Genomic DNA, 26,312 nt, shown 5'->3' with positions numbered 1-26,312 from the left:
AATAATTCGCGAAACCGAAATAGGGGAGGTGAGCAAAAAATAAACCTGCCAAATGGCGGCGGCTCAACGAACTAAAATTAAAATTTTTTTTGGAGCGGTTTTTTTGAATTTTTAAATTCATTAAAAAAATAATCATTTTTGTTAAAAATATATTTCGATTTTTATTTATTTAAATAACTTTTTTACAATATTTACAATGATTTTATTTAAATTAATTAATTTATTGTTTCCAAATCGGTAAGTAAGTAGACCAAGATTTTTCACCTCGTGCAACTGTAGATAATTTTTGACTCTCTTCAGGACTCAACTTCAAAATTGTGTTTAATACTGGAATAAGACGTTCTCTCTCATCTCCTTGACCTAGTGTTATAAACTAAAAAAATAATACACAATTAAAAAAATTAAATTAAACGATTTACAATTTTTTTTATTCATCTTACTTTAAAAATAACATTTTTTAAATACTCTAAATTTTCAGCGTGTTCTTCTCGTTCCAACGATCGTCTTTGTCGTCGAATTTCTTCCTTTAAAACTTGATTCATTTGAACGTGTTTAGCTAAATCTTGTTCTGTATCAGACAACAAAGCTGTTAAATGATTAACTTTAGCTTCGTTTTCATTTAGTTGCTTCTTAATAGAATAAGTTTCCTGTTCGTTTTCGTTGCTTAATAATTTTTCTAATGAAATCGGTTTTGAAGTGTTCCCTAACAAGCTTTCAACACTCTCTGAACCTTCTCCTTCTTCACGAGGTGGCATCACCGGGGTGGAAGTTGAAATCATTTCCAACGACATATTGGTGGATAATCCTCGATCAATTTGTAATTGTAAATCGAGGATTTCGCGATGGTGACGATCCTCTTGGTCGGATAATTGTTTTCGGTAGCATTGGGCGAGTGTGTCACTGTTGATCTTAAAAATTGAGAAAAAAATATCGATTAATATTAAAAATTAACTACTGTTAACTTAATATTATGTTTATCAATTCATTTTTAACAATTTTTCTTGAAATTTTGAAAATTATTTTAAAAATAGTTTGCCCAATTAAAATTCTTGAAAGAAGTACTCATTAATACAACTCATTTGTATCATTCAATGACAAAATGTATGACAATATCACCAAACGTTTTTGGTCATATACAGATGAATAAATTATAATCATAACATATTTGCGGACGATCAGAGAAAAAGCAGACATTATCTACCAGCAAAGGACACGAAAGGATATGATGACAAGATGGGAAGTCTCCTGGCTCTAGCCACCTACAAGAAAATTAAGAAGATCAAATCTACAGAAACTCCAGCAGAACAACAAAGAAGTTTGTTTGTACAGGACCCAATAACACCATGAATTTATAGATAAAAAAAATCTATAAACCAGATATTTATTCATTTATATTCAGATTTATTAGATTTAGATATATTATTTTTGTAGAAAGTAGAAACCAAAGCTATGATTTCGTTACGTGGATGACACCTAGGTGATCTGGCAGCATAGAAAGAGCATCTTCAGAAATTACCAGTTACATTTCCTGGATGTTTTGGTCACCAGGAAGATAGAACTAGAAATATTTATGTTTAGCCGTCTTGAGAGAGGCATGGCTAAACCCTATTATTTCTAGATCTAAGTTATATATTTTGAATACCTCCAACTCCAGTTTTTCAATAATACAGATTATCGCGCATTACCAAACCGTAAAGACCATATAAAAATGTATCACACATGAATGCATGAATAACTAAAAGTAAGAAAATTATAAAGTAAGAACTTATCGTTGAGGCATATGTTGTTTCTGTCCACAATGTGAGTGATCATGAGCTCGTTTCTTGCAAGTTCAATTTATCCTTTGAGCCAACTGCCTCCTCCAGGTATGTTAGATCTCTGAAATATTTTGACCTGTCCCTTTTTTTGGCCTTCTTGCGGTCTCTTCCTTTTGACAATATATTTTACTTACGTGATATTGATGAGAAAGTAGATTTATTTAATTGTTTGTTAACTTTGGCTATTGATAGATTTGCCCCGCTGGTAAAGGTTTCTGGTGACCACGTCCCATGCCCGTGGCTTACTGATAGTGTTCGGCTTATGCGGGACTTAAGAAATAAAGCCCTTTCTAAATTTAAAAGAACAAAGAGTCTGGCCGATTGGAATTATTATAAGGATTTGAGGAATCTTGTGAATAATTCTATTAAAAATGAGAAACGTGCCTATATGACTCAGGAAATCCAAAATTCTACTAATCCGTGGAAAGTGCTTCGTCGAAATAATTTACTAAAATTTCAGGATCATTCCTTGCCAAATAACTTAAAAAATTGTTCTGAATTAAACGACCATTTTCTGAAGACCCAGTGCTCTGGTGATTGTAGAGTTGATAATCTGATAAACGTTTACAATAACTCTAAGTTTGGCCCTAATATCTTTAAATTTAGCCTCATTTCCGAAAGTTCTATCATGAATGTATTGCAGGGCGTAAGGTCGAATGCTGTCGGCGCGGATGGTATTGGAATTCATTTTATTAAACTGGCTTGTCCTGTAATTTTATCTCATATAGTAAACATAATTAATACTTGTCTACTGGAGGGTGTTTTTCCTTCACTGTGGAAAAAGTCGATTGTCATTCCGGTACCTAAAGTGTCTAATCCCATTGATTTTTCTTCCTTGAGGCCCATAAGTATATTGTGTTCCTTGTCCAAGGTCTTGGAAAAGATTGTTAACAGCCAGCTGATAGACTTCCTGGACTCCGAGCGCATAATTCCGGTGAACCAGTCTGGCTTCAGGGAGGGACATGGATGCGAGTCTGCTCTGAATAACATAGTTGATGACATTGTCATAGCTACTGACTCCAATAAATTGACCCTGTTAGGATTGCTGGACTTTTCGAAGGCATTCGATACACTTAACCATAATTTATTACTGTCCATTCTTAAACATATTGGTGCCGACCCTGTTGCGCTGGATTTTTTCTCCAATTACCTTAAAGGTAGAATTCAATCTGTTTGTGTTGACGGTAACGTCTCGGGACCTTTGGAGATTGAGTCTGGGGTGCCGCAGGGCTCGGTATTAGGGCCCACCCTGTTTAAGATTTATACTATAAATTTTAATAGTTTTGTTGATTTTTGTAAAATTCATTATTATGCTGATGACACTCAGATCTACCAGTCCTTCCCTGAAAGCCATTTTGAAGAAGGACTTAATGAGTTCAAGCGTGATCTGTTTAGTATTGTCAGTGGGGCTCGGGAATACTGTCTAAGAATTAATGAAAGGAAAACTCAAATGATCCTATTTGGTCCTACTAAATTGAAAAAAATCTTTATCGACAGATTCTACCACATTTCGCTGGGAAATGTGCCTCTTCCTCTGAGTGGATCTGTTAGGAACCTTGGCCTGATTATTGATGAGTCACTAAACTTTAGAGAACATGTTAATATGCTGTTAAAGCGGGCATATGGCTCTCTGAGATTGATTTTCAGTAATCGACATTGCCTTGATAATTCTGTTAAAAAACTCTTGTGTGACTCTCTCGTCTTATCACATTTTAATTATTGTGATAACATTTATGGTTCATTTATTGACTCCCGCCATCAACAGAAAATTCAAAAGCTCCAGAATTCCTGTGTCTTTGGCTGATCTTTGGGTTAAGAAAGTACGATCATGTCTCTTTTGCTTTTAAGAAACTTAAATGGATGAATATGAAGTCGCGTCGGTATGTTCACAAAGCATGTTTTTCTTATAAGATTATTACGGAGCGGAGCCCTCCTTATCTATTCGACAGAATTAACTTTAGAACGGACGTACACAATGTCAATATCCGGTTCAGGGGTAGGTTAACACCTCCCTCCCATCGTTTAGAATTTTTTAAGAGATGCTTCTCATATCAAATTACATCTGTTTATAATAATCTTCCTAAACATTTAGTGGGTCTACCCTTGAACCGATTTAAGAAACCTTTGCGGGACTGGGTTTTGGGTGTGTGACTGTGGGCTTGTGCTTGGTGGCCTCGAGGGATGAGACTCTTGTATGATATTTTTTGGACACTCTATAGTATAGTATGTGTGGCTAACTATTGTGCATGTTCAACATTAGCCTATGACGGTGCTCAGTTGTCATTGAATTTTTTTTTAGTTTATTATTGTTTTTGATTTGGGTTTGAGTGGTAGAACAGGTGTTACCTGAACTCCGCCTAAATTCGGGCTTTAATGTATTTTATTTTACTTTAGAATGTACTTATCATTTTCTTTACCTATGTATATGTACAATATTTTTATCTTTTTAAGTTTGTACTTGATGAAGCCTGAATAAAGTTATTATTATTATTATTATTATGTTTTAGTGATGCTCCGTGTTTTTTTAAACTTTTCTAGTGGTAATATTGCGAATTAATTGTTTACAGTTTCTGAGATTATTTTCTTTAGTCTATTGACCACTAGATTGGGACTCAAATGGTATGTCTATATACGTTTTTGAGTGATTTATTTGAGAGTACAGGCGAGGAAACACAAATCTGTGTCTTCTCTTTTTTTTGCGCGTAGCAATAAAATGAGTTTATCGCTTAATGTATATTTTCCATGTTTATTACCCTTGTTATCACGATATACCTCTCCGTTGCCTGTTCTTATCCTATTCGTTTTGTTTTTTAAAGTTTAGTCACCTTGAACGGCACCGGTGGCGTGAAGTTTTTATCCTTGTCTCTTCCTGTTTGCTTTGCTTTTTAAATTATTTAATTATAGCAAACCAATGTACTAATTATGAGCAAGTAATTAGAAGCAATTCTTAGTAAAAAGTCAACAACCATTCAGGATGTTTTTGATGTACTCAAGATTGTTGTGTCTGAATTATACAGAGGTACAAAAAGTATGGAATAATGGTTCTACAGCCTCAGCTTCATCATGGTTCAACTTATATTAAAAAAAGTTTTAAATAAAAGTTACTTGAAACAATTTTCCGTATATCTTGGTGTAGAAATAAAATAAAAATGATGACGGCAGTTTGAGTTACGACTTTTTAAATGGAACATCCTGTATATTTTAAGGTTTTTAAGAGCATATTGATGACCTATAGCTTATTGCGCAGTTGCAAGATGTCAAATTTGAAGTTGGAGTAGTTTATAGACCTCCCAGGGGGAATTTTGGAATGTTTTTGGATAAGTTAGAGACTTGCATCACCAATATAAGCCTTGATTATGACTACCTTGTCATTATGCAGTTTTCTGTGAACTTAACTTTACCGTTTATCGTGAAAGCGATACAAAAAAAAAATAAAGGCGATGTGCTTTGCTAAACTTAATGAAAAGTAATTTCTAAGTGACTTGGTATATGATGTAAGACATGTGTTCGGTGGGTGAAAAGTTGTTTTCTTAACTCCAATCTGCAATCGATTTACAATTATGTAGCAATTGCAGATGAAATTCATGATACAACCAAGCTGATCTTAACGATCTGGTTCGTGACTTAAAATTATCAAAAAAGCAATCTTAACTATTAGGATCTACAAGTACCAAGACTTTCAAGGCTGGTGCCAATTAAACTAAAACTAGAACCGTTGACTGAGAAATTTAACAAGACATGTCATACGATAGTTTTACGCGTCGCCGTAAAATATCTCCACATTTAGATGGCGCTACCCAAGTTGAAGTAGCTTGAGGACTTGTGCGCAAGCGTGCGCTTAGCGTCCTAAATTGAAATTTTATTCTCCTGTTGTTAGTGTTCTCGGCAGTTCTAAGTGTAATTTTTATCGTATGCATTAGTGCCCTTAAGAAAATGCCGCTTAAAAATATGTGTTATTATATTAATTGTGGAAAACACAGGTTAAAAGATAATGGAATAAGTTATTTCAAATTTCCTATAAAAGAAAAACAAAGAGCAATCGAATGGCAAAAACGATGCGGAAATATTGAAATTACTTTGATGGACGTCGAAGAGTTAAAAGAAACAAAACTTTGTGAAAGACATTTTTTAAAAAGTGATATACTTATCAACTCGCGAAGAAAAACATTACGTCGAAACGCCTTTCCCGTGGCTTATAATAGTGATGGTAAGTAAATCTAATAAATCTATATTTCTAATACTAAATCTATATTTAAGAAAATTCTAACATTTTATGTACTTCTTGGTTAGATAGTTTCATTCTAAATAACTTTTATTCGAAAAAGATTTTTGTATTGTTTATAATTTTCAAGTAAAAATTTTTTTTTCTTTTTAAAAACTTAATATTTAAATAAATTTGAAATTTATAACAACCTAAAGCTGTTCAGGGTAAATATTAGGGTAAATATTTTTTATGGGATGGTGAAATATTTAAGAATGTTTCTGACCCAAAAATTTGAATAGCAGGTATCCTTGTGCCTTGGTCATGTCTTATGTAAACACATTGATGTAATTTACAACTTTTGGTTACAAGCTTCTTTGAGGGTTTTTTGTGTGGAATAGATATACGGGGTATGACAAAAGTATGGAATGTAGCAAATTTATCTTTATTTATTTTTTGAGTTAAGATTTTCTTTTCATAAATTACTATCAGATTTTTTCTTTTAAAACATAAACTTAATAATCGTTTTTCTTATGTTTGTGCAGACGTTGATACTCGCACCTTTGCTGTTCCAACTAGCCCAGTCCGAACACATTCGCTTGTTAAAACGTATGGTAGGAAAAGACAATTTGCTGACAATTCTAGCACAACATCAAATTCTGATTCGGAGGAATTATCAACTCTCACAGTCAACTATGATACTCCAGACGAAAAGCAACACCAGAGTACTTCTAGTTCTTCTAACATGAGTGTAGTAAGTGATCGAATTATGAATATGCCTACCAAAAGGAAAGTGTCATCAAGAAGTAAATGTAAACTTTTGACGAATAAAATGCTACAATTACGATTAAAATACCGAGCGCGATGTCAACAAACATACCGCTTACAGAAGAAACGTAATAGTAGTAGTTTTTGCCCTCAAACCATTATTGACAACCTAATTAGATACAAGAGCGAAGCTGTCAGAACTTTTATAAATATGCAAATTTGGCGAAAAAGAAAATCTAAATAGAGTAAGGCTGAAAAGCAGATCGCAATGTCTCTTTTCTACAAATCATCCAGCACGTACAGTTTTATGTTAAATATATTAAAGTTTGTTCTGCCAGCGGTCAGAACTATACAGTCTTGGTTGAAAGTTTTAAATTTAAAAACAGTGATCAAAACTACACTGACAAAGAAATTAGCTTCAAAAGTTAAAAGTATGACAGATTACGAAAAATATTGCGTGGTAATATTTGATGAAATTTGGTTAAAAACACAGCTGGAATATAATAAATTCCAGGATCTAATTGAAGGATTTCAAGATCTGGAAAACTATGGCAAAGAGTCCAAACTAACCAACACGGCTCTTGTATTTTATCTGCGGGGTTTGCTCCATAATTACAAAATACCATTAGAATATTATACATCCGCTGGACCTGTAAAAAGTTCTACGCTGCATCTAATCATAAAAGATGTTATCAGAGAATTAAGGAAAATGAACTTAAATCCTCTGATGTTAGTCAGCGACCAAGGATCCAATAACAGAAAAGCGATGGAGCTATTAGGAGCAACTGTAAATAATCCAATGATTTTAATAGATAGTAAAAAAAAATTTACAAGTTTTGACGCACCACATTTAATTAAATCTTTAAGAAACAATTTCATAAATCCGAAACTAAAGTTTGTAGTTAATGGAAAAACAATTTGGTGGAACGACGTTGTCGACACTTACAAACTAGATCAAAAAAGTACTACTACAAGAGCAATGCTCAAAATCCGTGAATCCCACATTAAACCAACAACATTTGAGAAAATGCGAGTCAAATATGCAACACAAATATTCTCGCACACAGTTGCAGCAACAGTTGCTACAGCCAGAGGAACGATGCAATTAAAAAGTAATACAGCGATAGATACCGCCGGTTTTATTGAAAGTGTAAATAATATATTTGATACTCTAAACAGTAGAGCGTTAAATGATAATAATCCCAACAAAAGAGCATTATCGATTTACAATGATAGACCTGAAAATATTACCATTATTATACCAGTGTACTGATATTGTCTGGATCAGATAAAGAGCAATTGATGGATGCAGAAAAAGAAATCCAAGTAGCAGAAGAACAGAAAATTGCCAGGTGTGTCTTGACTCTTCCTCAGAAAGATGTAAATGTCGACGACATCAACGAAGTAATTACATCTAACAGTGGCCAAAAAAAAATACATTGGAAAGTTGTACGACAGCGTATGCAGGTTATGTATTCCACAAAATTTTTGACAAAACAACGTGCGAACAATGTCGATCTGATTTAATAAAAGATTCAAATGATGCGTTTGAAGAAAACGAACTTTTTATTTTGAATAAAGATTATGGCTGTTCCACTGATATACAATTCTTAAGAAGACCTACTGAGAGCTTTATTAACACCACCACTTTAAATACATTTAAATAGATTTAATGCCCTCTACGAACAGTACAAATTAAGTGAAAATGGTGTAAAAAATATAGAAAAGGATTTAATGGACGACTTGCCATGGTTATATGCCGAAGAAAATTGTATAGACCATAAGAAACAAATGGTAAAACTAATTATAAAAATGAAAATTTTTAGAAAATGGGAATCTGATGGTAGAAAGAAAATTCCCATATCAAGTGGAAAACCACATAGGAAAGTACGAATTTTAGGAAATTAACTACTGCCACAAAAATCAGTGGACTTATTTTCTCCAAGTATTTTTAATAAAGTGTTTAACAATTAATTTCAATAATTTTTAAACTTTTTTAGTAATTAAAATAATAAAATAAATCAATTTTATAAAATATTACAACTTTTCGTATTTTTAACTACTTTATGTGATTTTTAAAATCTTTAAAATTCCCTATTTTTTCAACTTATTAGTATGATTTTCAATTTTTAAATAGTTTTGAGAAATGTAAAATTCTCTCAGCTCGGATGTGGTTCGGTATATTATAACGGTGGCGCCACTTTACAGAGTGAATGCGGTGGGACTAGTTCAGTAGTAGGGAGGGTAGGGAGAGGGGAACACGGTTGCAGCTGCGACGCTTATTTTCCCTGTATTGCGTGTTTTGTTAAATTTCTTAGTCAACGCTAGAACTAAGTGTTAGTTCTTGGGATACCATGTTGCAACCTTCTTCAGAAACAAGTCACTTCGAACTTGTTTGCTGTGTTGAAAAAAATTTAAAGCTGTCAACGGCGTTATTTCAGCGCCTACTCTGCTTGTAATATGCCGATTTAATATTTTCACAAATGACGATGGTTTTTATTCTAGACATTTTATACACCCTGTACAGTTTACAGTGGACATAACACCTCTTTGTTAACTAAAAATAACTAGGAAGCTAATTTCGCCAATGAAAGTTGCCCTACAAATCGATAACAACTATAACCCTAAAAAAACTCCTGGAATTGATGAAATTTCACCAGGCTTATACTTGTTTAATGCATGCTTGAGACTGAAAGATGTCTCGATACGTTTTAAGTCGGCACAGATAATTAAGCTCAAAAAACTTCTTTAAATGTTTATTCTTAAAACGTCTTAAACTCCTCACCAGGTTTCCTATTTTGTATTGCGTAATCGCCATTCTAGCATAAAGTGACAACCGTTTTTAGAATACATTTGAAAAACAGAAATACTGTCCTGCAGTTTTCATGAACTTCACATGAATTTCGCAGTCGTTTGATAGTATGTGAAATCATATCACTCTGAAAATGCGTTTGGAGTGTTACATGAAGGAGGATACTCAACATTCAAACCAATCTTCGCTGGAGTTTCCAATTTCAAAAGATGTACTTAAGACATTTCCTGATGACACAGTTAATCTGATAAGTTATTCAACGCAAATGAAGATTTTCAAATGAAATTGAACGGTTTGAAATTGGTTCCCATCAATTTTGAATAAACAGGAGGATGACCCATTTTTCAAGCAGAATGAACAAAATATTTAAGTCACTAACTTGATAGTAGAATGAACAGGAGGCATCATGTTATACAGAAAGGTGAACAGATTAAACTCAAAATGAGACAAATTAGTCGATAGATGCTGCCAATGATCCAATTGATCGTCAGAGGTAGTCAAAACAAATTTCTGCTTGATTGCCAATGCTTACTTGTGTCTACGAAGTAATTCAAGATTTCGTGTGAAGCATAAGAAAGACTGCTTTGATATTCCAACATTACAGCCATTCAACTCCTGGACAATACTCAGAAGCTTAGATGATTGAAGAAAATTAAAATTCACGAAATTTTATAGCATCAAAACGAAATTCAGTTTAAATACGATTTAATATTGGGAATATGCGCGTTTTGGTACAATTGAAGGGTAGTAACAAATTATGATATAAATTAAGAATGCACTGAGAATGCCAATAGGGCTATTATTAAAAAAGTTAATGTCTGTCGCAAAAAATCGCAATAAATATACAACTATCATATCAATTTTCATACAAAAGGGACCAACATATTCCTTTTAACATAAGAAATATCCAACTACCATATGCCTATACAGCAAAATATTTGGGTATAACATTGGATGCTAAACTGTGTTGAAAAGCGCACGTCAAAAAGAAAAAAGGACAATTAGACATCAAATTTTTAAAACACGTATTAGCTGCTTGGACGAAACTTCACCCAGTTATTCACCAAGTCTGTATGGTCATGTAGCAAACAGCTATAGCGTTATGCCAGGAAGAGTAATTTAGAAATATTCCAACAATACCAAAACAATTTATTAAGGAGTATTGGTAGTCCTGTCCCCCTATCCTAGATTTTTTCATTGTTATACTCTTATTGGAATATGTAGAACAACGTAGAACTGACGAAAAATTGTTTTGCACTGTACCACCCGAAATAAGGTTCTGTATACTCTGTCATGTATAATATTATTAACAGCTGCTTCGTATAACTTTATGTTTCAAGTTAAAATATTTCTTGTATTTATACGTGGCAGAAATAAAGAGTTAAATCAACTTTTTTCAATTCCCTGCCAATATGCTATGCAAAATATTTTTTTAGTGTTGAAAATTTACTATACACTTTTTACTTCCTAAGGAATAATGTGGTCTTATCAACGTCATTTTCCGTTAAAGCGTTATTTTAGATAACTTTCTTAATAATTAATTAATGATTTTTACGAGATATTAAATATTGAATGAAAGTTATTCAATTTAGCAGATTAAAAAATAAATTAACGTACCTTTAAACCTCGAACTGTCTCTGTATGTTCAACAATCATTCTTTGATGTTTCAACCCTAAATTTTCCAACTCTTTCGCGGTCATATCCAACTCCATCTCAACTTTTTCCAATCGTTCCACCATATTACGATTCTTCGTTCCCAACTCACTATTTTCCTTGGATAAACTCTCGCAAACCTCTTTACTCCTCTGCAACTCAACCCCTAAAATATCAACTTGCGCCTGCAAACTCGCCGATTCCTCCTTCAACTTCTCCTCGACCACCCCACAAGCATCTCTCAACGAATTCTGATTCTGTCTTAATAAAACACTTTGAGCTCGAACTTTATAATTTTCATAATCCGATTGAATCTCAATCAGTTCATTTTGTTTCAGTTCAAATTGGTTTTGAATCGATTTCAACGAATTTTCTAACGAAAGATATTTTTGTTTATATGATTCGCATTGTTTTTGTAAAATCGTTTGATTCTTTTCATTTTCAACGATCGTTTTTGAAAGTTGCGTAGACAAGTCTTCATTATCCATTCGAATATTTTCAACGGAAAACGTTAATTGTTGAATTTTTGTTTCTTTTTCGTTCAAAATCGTTTCGAGTTCCACAATTTTCTTTTTATTATTTTCGTTATTTTGGATTTCCCTCGAAAGTTTTTCATCTAAAATTTTTATATTTTCATCCGCATTTTTACTTAATTTTTCTAATTCTTCAATGTTTAATTTTTGATGATCAATTTGTTGTTTTAATTTGGTGATGATTTCTTGCTTCTTTTCAATTTTTTGTGTTAAATCTTTAACGGATTTTTCGTAATCTTGTATTTCTAAGTTTAGAACGGATTGTTTTTTCTTCTCGGTTTTTAATTCGTTATGCTTTTCGATTTCTTGTTTTAAAGCGCGATCTTTCGCTTCTAAATCGAGATTTAATTTATTAATTTGTGCCTCGTATTCTTTTTTAATCATTTGATTCGTTTCTAATTCTTTTTTTAACGTCTGGACTTTTCCCGCAATCTGCTTTTTCCATTCGTCGACGTTTCTTTTTTCGCTTTCTAAGTTATCAATCGTTAATTTTAATTTTTTAATCATTTCCTCATTCTCTTTTAACATCTTCTTATCATTACTTACCTGTATAGAGGTTGTTTCTAATTCTTTCGCGGACGTTTTACATTCTTTCCATGACGTTTCTAGTTGATCTTGTAACAAATCGATTTGTTGTTGATATGATTGTTTCGTTTTAATCAATTTTTGCGATAAATCTGATTTTTCACTTTGCTCTTTCATTATTTCTTCGCTTAATTGTCGAATTTTCGCTTTTAATTTTATTGCTAAATTCCTTAACTTTCCGTAACGTTCTTCCCAAGAACCTTCAATATCTTTCATTCTCGACGATTCTTCAGTTTTCGTCACGGAAACTGTTGAAGTCGTTTCGCTATCGGGGTAATTAAATTCGCTTGATTCAACGAAATGAGAAGACATTTTTTCTTTTAACTCGATTATTTCAGATTTTAACCGTGATATTTCAGAATTTTTTTTAACAATTTCTTCGTCAGTAAACGAACTTGCGAAGGTTTCGTTTTCATTTTTTAAACTTAACATCTCTTTTTGTAACGTTTCAATCGTTTTTTCTTTGCGCATTAGAGTTTCAACGTTGGCTAAATTTTGAGCTTCGAAAAGTTGCATTTTCTTTAAAATTTCGTCGCAATACGACTGTTGTTTTGAAATAACTTCTCCGCGTTCTTTTAACGCTTGATTCATAACATTCATTTCCGATAATAATTCGGCGTTTTCGCGTTTTAAAGATGATAGTTTATCTTCTTCTTGTGTTTCAGTTTGAACAATTTTTTCTTCATTACTCTTTGAATTATTTTTTATCGCATCCATTTGTTCTTTTAAGTTTTTAATATATTGATCAAGCTGTTGATTTCTTTTAACGTGTTTGATGATTTCTTCGCTGGTTTGTTCAGCCATTTGTTGTTCTTCACAATCTTTTTTTTGAATTTGTTTGGAAAGTTCTTCGATTTTTTTCTGTAAATTTTCATTTAACCTTTGTAATTCTTCGTATTTTTTTGATTTATTGCTTAAATCTACGTTTGTTGCTTTTAAATTAATAATTTCCGTTGATGTCGTTTCAGCTAAGTTTTCATAACTTTTTACTTTTTTAGTTAAATCATCTTTTTCATTTGAACATTTATCAATATCTTTTAAATAACGTTCAATTAAAATTTTGTATTCTTCAATGTTTTTAATTAAATCTTTATTAATCGATTTTAGTTCATCTCTATTTGCAAGTAAACAAGAAATTTCTTCGCCTAAATTTTTCTTACATTTTATATTTTTTGATATTTCTTCAACGGTCGTTCTGTATTTTCTTAATTCCTCAATTTCCAATCGATAGTTTTCCTCTTTCGTTTTTAATTCATCAATTTTCACTTTTAATTCTTCATTACTTAAATTAGTTTTATTCAAATCAGCAATTTGACCTTTCAAAACATCGATTTTCAATAAAAGCTTTTCTTCGCGATTTTTCAAATCAACGATTTCACTCGACATTTGTTCATTTTCTGCAACCAAATCATTCTTAACCGGTAATTGGAAAATTGATTTAATATGATTCATTTCTTCTTCGTTATTTTGATTTTTGTTAACGGCGAATTTAGATTCTGATTTTTCCGAATTGTCACTATTTGATTTTTGAAGTTTTTCAATTTCGATTTTAAGCGAATCATTTTCTGTTTTAATTCGTTCACTTTCGACATAATTCGTTTCGATTTTCTTTAAAACAACGTTTAAGAGATCTTTCCAATCTTGAACTTGATTTGTATATGTTTTAAATGAGGATATCAATTCGTTTTTAGATTCTTTTAATTTCTTAACGTCACCGGCAAATTTTACGATTTTTCCGTGATAACTTTTTAATTTATCTTTTAATTTTTCATTTGAATTTTCTGAAATAAAATGAATTCTTATTAAAACATAAAATTTATAGTTAACATGAAAAAAGTTAAAAATTCAGTTTTAAATTACAAAAATTTTTTAAAGCTTCTAAAAAACAATAACAATAAGTTGATGATAAGTTTATACGAAACTTATTAAAATGTACGAAACTTATGTAATGCAAATCTTAAAAAAAAGTAGAAAGGGCACTGAATATAAAACTTGGACACTGGAGAATGGTAAGTCCTCAAAGTCATCAATATACAAAATGCAGGAATGGAAATACACGCAAAAAAGTAAAATAACGAAGATTAGCAAACAAATCGGCAACGAGAAAGGAGACATAAACATCAGATGTGGACAGAATAGGTTAGAAGTAGTAAATCACTACGAATACCTGGGGGAGGGATGAGCAATGACTGGGCAACAGATTAAGAAATAAGAAACATAAAGTCCAAAGAAATAAGCTAAGGTGAATAATAGGCAAGACCAGAAGAAATAGTGGTAGAAATATAACCACAACAGAGGAACGAGGGATAGATCCTTGTGAAAAAGCAAGAGGAGAAGGGAAGAGGGGAACCGGCAGACCCAGACCGAAGTAGCTGGACGACATCAAGAGTGCGATTCAGCAGAGGGGAAGGAATATTGAGGGAGAGGATGATGCTAAATAGAAAAGAGTACTAAAAATGGATTTAAGACTCAACGCCATAGGGTATAAGAAGAAAAGCGAAGAATTCATTAGAAGAAGCTGCAAATCATGCAACAATTGAAGGAGGAGGACAATGAATTTTTGAACAAGCTGTTCTGAAATTTATGAATCCTCATTAGACACCAGCAAAAACACATACGGTCACCACGCATCTTTGAATCCATACTTTGAATCGCTAGTTTATTGGACCTGCATTGTTACTCAATTAATAATTATTAATAGATAAAATAGATAGCAACTATACAATTATACTAATGGGAGATATTAATAACCATGAAATTCCCGAAGTAAAATAGAAGTAGAATGAGGTAGTATACAACCTCATTCCACCACAAAATGGTGGATTGATTATAGATATATGCGCTATGAACGAACTTCGCTTAATTAACACATTCTTTTGGCATAAAGAACGGCACAGGTTTACATTTAATAATAGCAATAGTCAAAAATCAACCATAGGCTATACAGTGTGTCCGTAAAGTAACGGATATAGGCGATAAAATCATTATAGACGGTTTATGGAAAGATCCCAGAAACGGGTCTAAAGATTTAAATTTTTTGCAATTGTTTGATGTAGATATTAAATTTCTTCCGCCATTTTTAAGCGAGTTATGACATCATCGGTATTTTTTTCAAATGGCAATCCCCCATTTTTATTACGAAATATGAAAGAAGATTTTTTTCTGAATGTAATACAGTCAATATTAATATTGCTTACATAAGAATATTTTCGAGAAAAATTACTTTAAAATTTAACTACTTCAGATTTGTTGACATGATGAAAATAGCAGTAGCCATGAGTAACTATGGTAACCAACTATTTTAAACAATTTCCTAAGTGTCAAAAACTGATTTAGTAAGTAGTTGACCTCTTTAACCCATATCTTCCCAGTGTTCCATTATTGGAACGGTTAACTTATTAATATTTTTAACATATTTTCGAGAATGTTCATTATTTGTTCTTATACGTTGGTACTACCGGGATTTGTAAAAAACAAGCAAAAACCGAAAGTTTCGTTCAAAATATGGATCGCCGTTCATTATTTGTTCTTATACGTTGGTACTACCCGGATTGTTAGCTGTCAAATTTAATATTTGACGTTGTACGTTTCGCATCGACATTTGTAAAAAACAAGTATAAAAACCGAAAGTTTCTTTCAAAATATGGATCGCCGTAAAAAGTAAGTATTTTCTATTTATATAACAAATAAATCTGATACCGTTCCGTTTTTGGAACAGTAGGATAATATGCCTGTGTAAAATATTCCAATTTGATCCTTTTATTTGGAGAATTCTGTTATTTTATTCTAGATTATCAGTATAGGCGACATAATCACACTAATAGCAGAAAACGATGAACTGTTGAGTGGAGACATTTTTATAATACCACCTGATGGGGAAATAAGTGAAGAAGATAGTGGTGATGAAGAGTCAGTAAATATAAATCACTTATCCAGGGGTCAATTGTTAGCAGAAGCCGAATATCGCGCTACAATATCATCAAAAGGCGGAGTACAATATGTGCATGATGTCACGAATGAAAACGAATCATTTGAATTTTCAGTCGCTTCCGCTTCTACAGCAAAACCTCCAACAAAGAGAAGGCGAATCGATGTTACCAGGAAATGGAAGTTCATAGATATTCCGGAAAAAGAAGAAAAAGAAGAAAAAGTAACTGAATATCCCTATTTTTTGGAAAACAGAAAATCCTGCGAACTGTTTCGAATTATTTTTTGATAGTAATGTTTATGAACTTTTGCGTTCGGGAACAGAAAGAAATGCTATTGAGAAAGGTAATCATGCATTTAGGGTTACAACGATTGAAATAATGCATTTTATTGGAATCCTATTAATGAGTGGATATAACAGTGTTGCCAGATACAAGATGTATTGGGAGAAAAGTATCGACTGCAACTATCAAGGAATTTCATCCCTTATGTCCCGAAATCGATTTGAAGAACTATTACGTTATTTTCACGTTGCTGAGTGCTAATCTTACTCAAGGTGATAGGTTTGCGAAAGTTCGTCCACTTTGGGATTTGCTGAATAAAAGGTGGTTGAAATATTACCCTGGCGATAGAAACTTGAGTATCGACGAGTCAATGATTCCATACTATGGGAAGCATGGAGCTAAGCAACATATTCATGGAAAACCAATAAGGTTTGGTTATAAAACTTGGTCTATATGTACGCGTCTAGGTTATTTGATACACGGCGAACTTTATCAAGGAGCAAGCACCGGAAACACTCATCCAGAATTTGGTGTCGGTGGATCAGTTGTCTTAGACCTACTATCCAGACTACCTCCAGCTAACCATAGTTTATATATGGATATTTTTTTTTACGTCTTTACCATTGCTGAACGAACTAAAGAAATTAGGTCATGATGCTACTGGAACAATTCGAGAAAATAGAGTGGAAAAAGCACCACTAAAAGATAAGAAAGAAATGAAAAGAGGCAGCTACCATCAATGCACAGATGTATTATCTGGAATAACACTGGTCCGATACAACGATAATAATATCGTTACGGTTGCATCCACCGAGTCCGGTGTCAGACCTATTGGTACCGTAAAGCGATACTGCAATAAACAAAAAAAAAAGCTGTTGACCAACCCTGTTGTATCGTCAATTATAATAAGTATATGGGTGGAGTTGATCGCTTAGATCAAAATGTGGGATGTTATAGAGTTGCGATTCGGCTGAAAAGATGGTACTGGCAGCTTCTGATGTTTCCATTGAATGTTTCAGTGAACAACGCCTTTCAACTTTACAAAATTTCTCCAGAATACAAAAATAATCGCCACGATCTTTTATCTTTTACAAGGTACATTGTGACTACATACTTTATGTTGAAAGATACAACAAACTCAACATCACCCACAAAGATTCCAGTGCCTAAATCGTCTTTGGCAGTCATAAAAACAGTTGCTGATAGTGTACGATTAGATGGCAGTAATCATTTCATTGGGAAACAAAATAAACAAAGTCGATGTGCACTGTGTCATAAGAACACCACAATGAAATGTATAAAATGTAGTGTTGCTTTGCATCATAAATGTTCAACTAATTTTCACACGAAATAACACCCGAATAGTAATAAGTTCATATGTATCTTTTAGTTTCAAGTATGGTGTTTATTGTTGAGTTATTAATTACTATAATAAAAGTTACAAAAAAAAGTTTTTCATTTAGTCTTACGTATCGAACCGGGTAATATTATTTAATTCTAAAAATATAAAACTAAATGTCGTATACATTTTTTTTGTTCACTACTGTATTTCTGAACGACGTAAGATGAACGGATGTAAATTTTATAAGAACCTGGCATATTTTTGTAGATCTGGGATAATATGGGTTAATACAACATATCCTGATCGCCAGCTCATTAGCCAAAGTATGGTGAGCCTAGCTGTGACTAAATTTAAACACTATGGCCATCTCTCGAAGTCTGGCCTACTAAATGTTGCAAGGAAAGTTCAAATAGTGGTTTTGACTGGGCAAGAAAGCCCTCATGTTACTGTAAGGAGTATTGGGTCTAATTTCGACATTAGTAAATCAACGGTTCATAAAATTTTAAAACCCGCAAAATAGCATTCCCATAAAGTAAACCTGATTCACGAGCAATGAATCGTAGTTTTTGCAACAACAATTTTGCAACGATGACGAAGACTTTGTCAAAAACATAATTTTTTCGACGAAGGGACATTTACATTGAGTGGGTAAGTAAACAGACAAAGTTGTCGATATTGCGCTACCCAAAATCGAAATTAGCTAAGAAAGTCGCACACCCACTATCCGCAGAAGATTTAAGGAAACCTTAAGTGGAAAGAGATGTTTAAATTTTTTCAAAACCATGTCATTTCTTCCATCCCGATAATGTTGACACAACTCAATTCCAACGGCAGTTATTCCAACAAGATGGCGCGCCACCACACTTTAAGAAGCTTTACTAAATCAGTTTTTGATACTTAGGGGATTGTTTAGAATAATTGGTTACCATAGTTACTCATGGCTACTGCTATTTTTATCAATAGAAATTTGAAGTAATTAAACTATAAAGTAATTTTTCCCGAAAAGTTTCTTATGTAACCAATATTAATATTGACACAATGTATAATAACAAATCGGGGAATACCACCAACTAACAAATTAGACGTTAGAGCTTTAACATCTGCGAATCTCGGAACAAACTATAACATGGTACTTGCTAAATTAAGAATCAAATAACAAATTACAGAAAAACTGCAACGAACGGAAATGAAAACCGCGTTGATAAATAATGGAATAAGAAATCGATAATGGCTGTGGCAATGAAGGCCATTGGGACTAGACTCGTTGACATTAATACTCAAAAATAATCAAAATCATGGTTTGTACCAGTAGTCTCTTACAAGAGAACTATATACTCTATAGTTCTAGTATTGAAACAAGAAACGAAATGAAGGCAGCAATAAAAAGATCAGATAAATTTTCAAAAAAGTGATGTACTAAAACTGGTTTTTTATTGATTAAGTTGTGAAAAAAGTTGACGAATAAAGCGCAATGTCATTGTGCGGAGTATGCACCCCAAACTCTCACATGTAGCTCTCTGCTACCCTAGACATTTGATATCCCTTAGATGGCCTATGCCTAAAACATCGTCCTTAAAACTTAGTAAACCTAAAGGAAGTAATTAGCAATGAAACAGTTATTCAAAGGTACAAATTTAGCTTGCAGAAGTGTTTGGAGGATTATGTTTAAAACCACACGAAATGAAATTTCCAATATTTAAGTTTTAAGTGTAGCAGCCTGTTTAAAACTAGGCTTAATAGATGTTGAAGTCATGATTGGTGAAAGATTAATAATAACTACCGTACATAGGAGGATTTATGCATAGGATAATATATGATGAATAACAACATAGAAAATGCAATTATAACTTCGTAACCGTTGAAGGTTGGTGTTAACAGGAAGATGTTATTATTGTTAGGAAGAGAATTAAAACTAGAAACACCCGGAGTTTCTATGGTCACTATTAAACAATAAAACAAGGTTTGCCGTTTCGGATGCCATTTTGCAATCTTATTCAGAAACTTGAAACAGAAGTAAGGCGACATAAATGGAATTGATCTTATGCATGAACTACAACTTTTGCACAGCTTTGGGGACAGATTTACATCGCCCGTTAAAGCTCTAAATTATATAGTTGATAACAATCTAACACATTCACATCCTAATATGTATCTAAATTTCTCTACGGATTTTGTTAACAATTTCAGTCTCAGTTGCTCCTTAAGTTTATCGTCTTTAAGTGAAAGGTTTGAGCTACTATCTCAACATTCAGAAATATCCCGAAGAAGACGAGCTCAATCTTTGTCAAAAACTTGAAACAGCATTAAGTGACAAACAGTTTTTGCAGAGCTTTGGGTCTTTTTGTCTTACATCGCACGTTAAAGCTCTAAATTATATAATTCTAATATCCTAATATCTATATTTCTCTACGGATTTTGTTAGCAATTCCTGTCTCAGTTGCTACAGCAGAGATATCATTTTCAAAATTAAAAATAATTAAAAATTATCTGCGGTCTACTATGGGACAAGATAGATTGGCAAATCTTGCAATCATATCTATTAAGAGTGACGTTTTACAAAAATTAGATGTAGATTTAATAATAGGGCAATTGGCTAAAAACAAAGTTAGAAAAGCTCAGTTTCTGTAAGTTGCATTTCAATATATGTATTTTCTTATTAATTTTTTGTTAACGTGGTCCACGTGATCGGACACAGCTATTTTATGTTAAAGTTGTATTATTTTATGTAAATATTGTTTGTTTAAAAATATAAATAGTGTAAATCTTAAATAAAAATCTTTGACTATAAACTTTAAAAAATTGTAATATATTAATTTTAAAAAATTAGAAATGAAATACGTATTTTTATTAAATAAAGGCGCTCATTAAATATGTGCACGACAGCGCTGATTAGGCTTGGCGCGGGACTTCCGCTATTTGCGCGACAGAAAGAAAAAAAATTGTGCTAACAGAGGTTTGTGTCCTAAATTATTTTGTTTTTCCCCCTGTACGGAACTCTTTACCTGCACAACGGATTGTACTGATTCCAGATTGTAATTTTTGGAAACTGATAAATAAAGATAAATATCCAAATATTTGGACAATTATTGCGCGTTTTGGACCAACATATGTCGATATGATATAGAGAAGACGACTTCTCCAGAGTCTTGGAGTTCTCGCTTGACAAATACAAAAGGAAGAGAAATGAAACATGCAATAGAGGCCCTAACTTGTGAGGTGCTCTCCACTGGTAAGCGAACTTACTGGCCAACAGAAGTAAAATTACGGACCTGCCTGATTATTTTATTACGAAAAATATATCGCTTAACTTCGTAAACATAGAAGAAGAGTTAGGGCTTGAAACGAAGACATTAACAAGGAAGTAAAAAATTTCTTAAAAGACATACAAAACGCAGCCTGAGCTTCAACACCTATTTTAACACCAAAACCTAACTGTAATATTTATCCTAAATTCATTTGAGAGAAAATTTCAGAACAACGGAAAGCAAGAAAGAAATGGTAAACCAATAGAATTCCTAGTGATAAAACTAAATTAAATAAAATAGAAACCGAATTAAGAGCATTAACAGATAGCCACAAACAAAATAATATTCAAAATTACTTAAAAGACCTTACTGACGATGCCAGTACTGATTATTCTCTGTGAAAAGCAACAAGAAAGCTTAAAGTTCCAAAAATATACACCTCCAATTCGAAATAGTAATGGAAATTGGGCTAGAGTAATCAAGAAAAAATTGATTTGTTTGCTGAACATCTGAAAGAAACTTTTACATCAGACAGTCCAACAACTATGCTAAATAGTGTTCCTACCATAATTCAACGTGATCAGCAAAGTAATATACCGTGTGTAAGAATGAAAGAACTGTATTTTGATGAAATACAAAAATTAAATATAAAGAAATCAGTACGCTATGACCTAATAAGTAGAGAAACATTGAAAAATCTACCAAAATCTACCAGCGATTACAAAACTATTACACATAATTTATTAATGCTGCAGCATTTCTGCTTTTAAACAGAAATGCTTCCCAAGTATATGGAAAGTTGCTGAAATAACAATAATATTAAAACGTGGTAAAGCCCCCACAGATGTTACATCATATAGGCCAATCTCATTATTACCGTTACTATGAAAACTGCTTGAAAAATTACTATTAAAAAGACTAAAATCTGTCATAAAAGAAAAATCCCTAATACCAACACATCAACTTGGGTTTCGGAATAAACATGCAACAATAGGCTAAGTGCATAGAATAACGAATACTATCGAAATAGGAATGGAAGAAAATAAAGTCTGCTTCGCAATATTTTTGGATGTTGCACTAGCTTTCGACAAAGTCCGGTTAGATGGTTTAAATTACAAACTAGACCAAATACTACCATCAACGATATTTTAGAGTAAAATACGAAAACGCTTAATTACCACAACATCAAATACAAGCCGGAGTTCCTAAAGGAAGTGTGCTTGGCCCAACACTGTACTTACTCTACACATTCGATCTTCCTCAGATGCCAGAAACTTTAACAGCTACATTCGCAGATGACACAGCGATCTTGAGTGTTGCAGCCATCCGCAGATAGTGAAGTAGTTGCAGCAAATAAATTACAATTGGCCTTAAATTCAATAGAAAACTGGACCAAACGATGGCTAATAAAACTAAATACAAATAAATCGACATACATAAACTTTACTTATAAGAAAGTAAACTATGTCCCAGTACACATAAATGGCAATGCAGTCCCTTACTTAGGGATCTTTGATAGGAGAAATTGGGATTGATTGTATGTCGAAATCCCCCCGTAAGATGGCACTAGGTCTATACTGAAATAATTTAATTAAACTAACAATTTTATTATTAATAGTGGGAATGATGAGAGACAGCAATAACAATTATTGCTAGTATCATTCTTTTAATTTAAAAAGTATAGATTCCAATTCGTTTTATGTTTTTAAATTTGCCGCTAACTTCAACTTTTAAAAGTTGAAGTTTGTTCAGAATGACAGATGAAAACGTCATTTTAAAGTGATTTTTCGGTAAGAGTATAATAAAGTAATAAGGGTAGGATTAAATAATTAGATTATAATTGACATTATAGCATTGTTTCAGCTAACGTTATAACTGGTTGGAAGCTCGTCAGATGCAATCTCACATGTCATATGATGCAGTGATATTCAAATGTGGCGGATTTATTTGACAGGTGTAATAGCCATAGGTAATTGCATCTGAGGAATTCCCAACCAGTCGGAACGTTAATTGGAGCCACATAGTGGTTGAAAACCACTTTCCAAGCAGTTATTCTGTGGTTGGAGCTTTTATATACAAACCCAAAGAAATTGTATATATAGAAGCCGCATCACCTATGTTCGCCCGTATACCGGTTTGAAGCCAACGCAAGAGCATTTGTTTGCAAACAAAATAGACCTTAGTCCTAGCGACAGTGGCGTGTACGAATTAGATGAAATTGGTCAGACTTTATCCAGTGGCGTATCCAAAGAGCATCCTAATTTCATATATAAAATTACAATCACAAATTAATTGTTAAACTAACTACCAATTGAAAAACTATTGCCGTAATACTTTTATAAATTGTAGAATGAATTTTTTTCTATATCTTTGTCAAGTTTTAATAAGATTTTGAAGTATTAAACACAATAAATATAATCTTGTAATCTTTTAAATTAATCAGAGGACCTAGAAACAATATACATACTTGGTAAACGATACAAGTATGTACTATTTTGATTGATAAGTTCTATTTCTAACTAAGAGTAGTGGTATACTAAATTTATAAATATATATAAAAAAAAATGAATCGAAAGAAGAACAACTTTGAAGATTTATTGATTCGCAAATAGGAGTCGTTATTTTAGTGTATGTCTTATTCTAGGGGCTAAAATAATATTCGGGAGTGTTCGGCGATAGTCGGCCGATGGTCCGATCTATGCACGTTCATTGTTTCAACTGGTTTCGACAAAGGTTGTTAGTAAACAAACCGCGTGTTGCGTTGGCTTCAAGTTTTAATGTTTACAACTGCTTCTATATATACAATTTCTTTGTACAAACCCAATCCACCTGTATTCTAGTGGTTCGGTTCTTAGCTGAATAATTCCAAAATATCCCCAACAGATGGCGCCACATGCGTTCAATTTTTAGTACGAAGTTTTTGTTTAGAGAGTTGCATTTCTACGAAGCTATTTTCTATGATCTAAACATGAGAAGAGAATACACGATTATCCCAACATCCAGCTTCTCGACAACGAGGATGTCCTGCGTCGCCTACAGAGGATGAAGCTGTTCGATTTAGTGACCTACTGCTAAAGTCGATTCAAACGCGAGCAATAATGCAAAATTACAACAAAAACAATAATACCCTAAATGTGTGTTGTAAAATTTTGAAAAACTTGCTGCAATAATGCAATGTCAGGTTTCATCCAATTAAACATTTTTATTCATTTACTTATTTAGAGTGTATTTTTTAATTTACTAAGTGTTTATCTCAAAAAATAAAAAAATTATCACTTTTTTTTTTCATTTGCTAACATTTTTTTGTGTATTTATTTCTTTACATTGAAATTTTTTAATTTAATAAATATTTGCGCTTCATAAAATAAAAATAAATATATAATTATTTGTTTTTTGTATATTTTTAATTGAAATTCTTATTAATTATTTATTAAAATACCTATGAAAATTTTGAAAAATACTAATAATATTCATAGCAGACTACATTTTACAGAATAAGTAGCCCCTAAGGGATTAAATTTTATCCACACCTGCTCTAGAGTTTCAGACATTGAAGGGAAAGAGATTGTGCTACGATTTACTATTCCTGTATAAATTAGTCAAAAATCTTCTCAATTTGTCGGAATTGGTGAGAGAATTATGTTTTTATGTGCCCTCATATCAAACATGTGGTGAATATTTGTTTAGAATTAGTAGATCCTTATCTTCAGCACAACTTTACTCTCCTCTTGTTAGAATAATGAATATGCATGACTCTTACTGTAGGAATATATATTTATATATCTTTAATGTTTCTTTGGCTACTTTTAGACGTTTCTTGAGGGGCGTGGGTGAGGAGGGATCATTGCTACTTCATTAATGTTTTGTATTATTATTTAAATAAGTAACAATAATTTTTATTGGTTTTTTTGTTGGAGTGTTGCTTTTGATTTTAATTTTGTTTTCTTTTTGATTTAAAATACTATTTTTTTTGTTGTACTCTTAAATATTTTGTGATTAATTTTTGTTTGGATCTTTTATGGATGCTTTGTTGGGGGGGCCAACCCTGCTTGAATCCCGAATGTAAATAAATAAATAAATCTAAGGCTGAATAACAATTAAAAATAGAACTAGCACCAGCATTAGACATAGAAATATTCGGGTTTAGCTGACTTCAGAGATTTACATCTAAACCCAAATATTCCTAGTTTTTACTTAAAAAAAATTTTAATTAACCTCAAAATCTAAACTATATTTCTCACCTAATTCCAAAATAGTTTTTTCTTTCTGTTTTATATTCTCTTCTAATTCAAACCCATTCGAAATATTGTTTTTCTCCAAAGCTAACAACTGCTCCTGTTGTTCCAATCCAATTTTTTTAAGAAAACCAATTTGATTCTCCAAACCATCTAATTGTCCGATTAAACTTTCGTTTTCTTCGCTAAGTCGACCAACCTGTCTTTTCAATCCTTGGTTTTCTGTATCCAAATCGCTGTACTTACCCTCAATAAACACCTTTTCACTTTTTAATTCTTCCAGGGATGTTAAAAGATCTAATTTTTGCTTGGTTAGTGTTCCAATAATGGCCTCTGTTTGTGGGTCAATTTTTAATTGATTTTCTTGGGGTTTACAATTTTCTTGTAATTTCATATTTTCTTTAAGTTGACGATTTTCTTCAATAAGTATATCTTTAGATTGTTTTGCTTTTTGAGCTATCGATAGGAAACTTTTACACTTGATTATTAGCTCCTGTTTGGTTAAATTTTCAAGAGGCACCTTTTTCGATGCCCCTTCCATTGAAACATCCATTTTTTAACGTAGATTATTCACGCTAAACACAATATCTTTAAATTTACGTTGTTTTCTAAATAAAACATTTAAATAAGAAGTAATTTTCTTTTTGTAATGATTTTTTTAAGTATTTTTGCCACGATTTTTGACAGATGACAAGGATGATAAATGACATTTATAGGTTAGGTTGTTTCGATTGGACGATTCTAAATTTAAAAAAAATTATTGAATCAATTTTATTAATAATAACAATACTAACAAATAAAATATAAAACATTAATAAATTTAATCTGCATTAATTAATTTGTTTTATTTTCTTTTATAATAATAATTTTGACTTAGGCTCGTTCGATTGATTGCTTTTAGTATAATAA

General features: G+C 32.3%; 1 protein-coding gene across 1 annotated transcript; it reads right to left on the bottom strand.

The window, feature by feature from the left end:
* Positions 1-148: 148 nt before the first annotated feature.
* On the bottom strand, positions 149-26,099 carry LOC111415996 (GRIP and coiled-coil domain-containing protein 2-like). The gene is made up of 4 exons (XM_023047909.2): positions 25,410-26,099; positions 11,216-14,151; positions 441-908; positions 149-373 (listed from the first exon to the last, which is right to left on the bottom strand). The coding sequence occupies exons 1-4, from the start codon at positions 25,954-25,956 to the stop codon at positions 221-223; spliced, it is 4,104 nt and encodes a 1,367-aa protein (XP_022903677.2). The 5' UTR covers positions 25,957-26,099; the 3' UTR covers positions 149-220.
* Positions 26,100-26,312: the final 213 nt, after the last annotated feature.

The sequence above is a fragment of the Onthophagus taurus genome, chromosome 6 (assembly GCF_036711975.1).
Source record: "Onthophagus taurus isolate NC chromosome 6, IU_Otau_3.0, whole genome shotgun sequence".
NCBI classification, from domain to species: Eukaryota; Metazoa; Arthropoda; class Insecta; order Coleoptera; family Scarabaeidae; genus Onthophagus; species Onthophagus taurus.
This window is presented reverse-complemented; position numbering and strand designations above follow the sequence as displayed.

Coding starts and splice junctions, on each gene's coding strand:
- LOC111415996 (XM_023047909.2), bottom strand. CDS start 25,956: ATGGATGTTTCAATGGAAGGGGCATCGAAAAAGGTGCCTCTTGAAAAT. Junction 14,152..25,409: donor AAAAACTATTTTGGAATTAG/GTGAGAAATATA, acceptor ATTTTATTTCAG/AAAATTCAAATGAAAAATTA. Junction 374..440: donor TAAAAAATGTTATTTTTAAA/GTAAGATGAATA, acceptor TTATTTTTTTAG/TTTATAACACTAGGTCAAGG.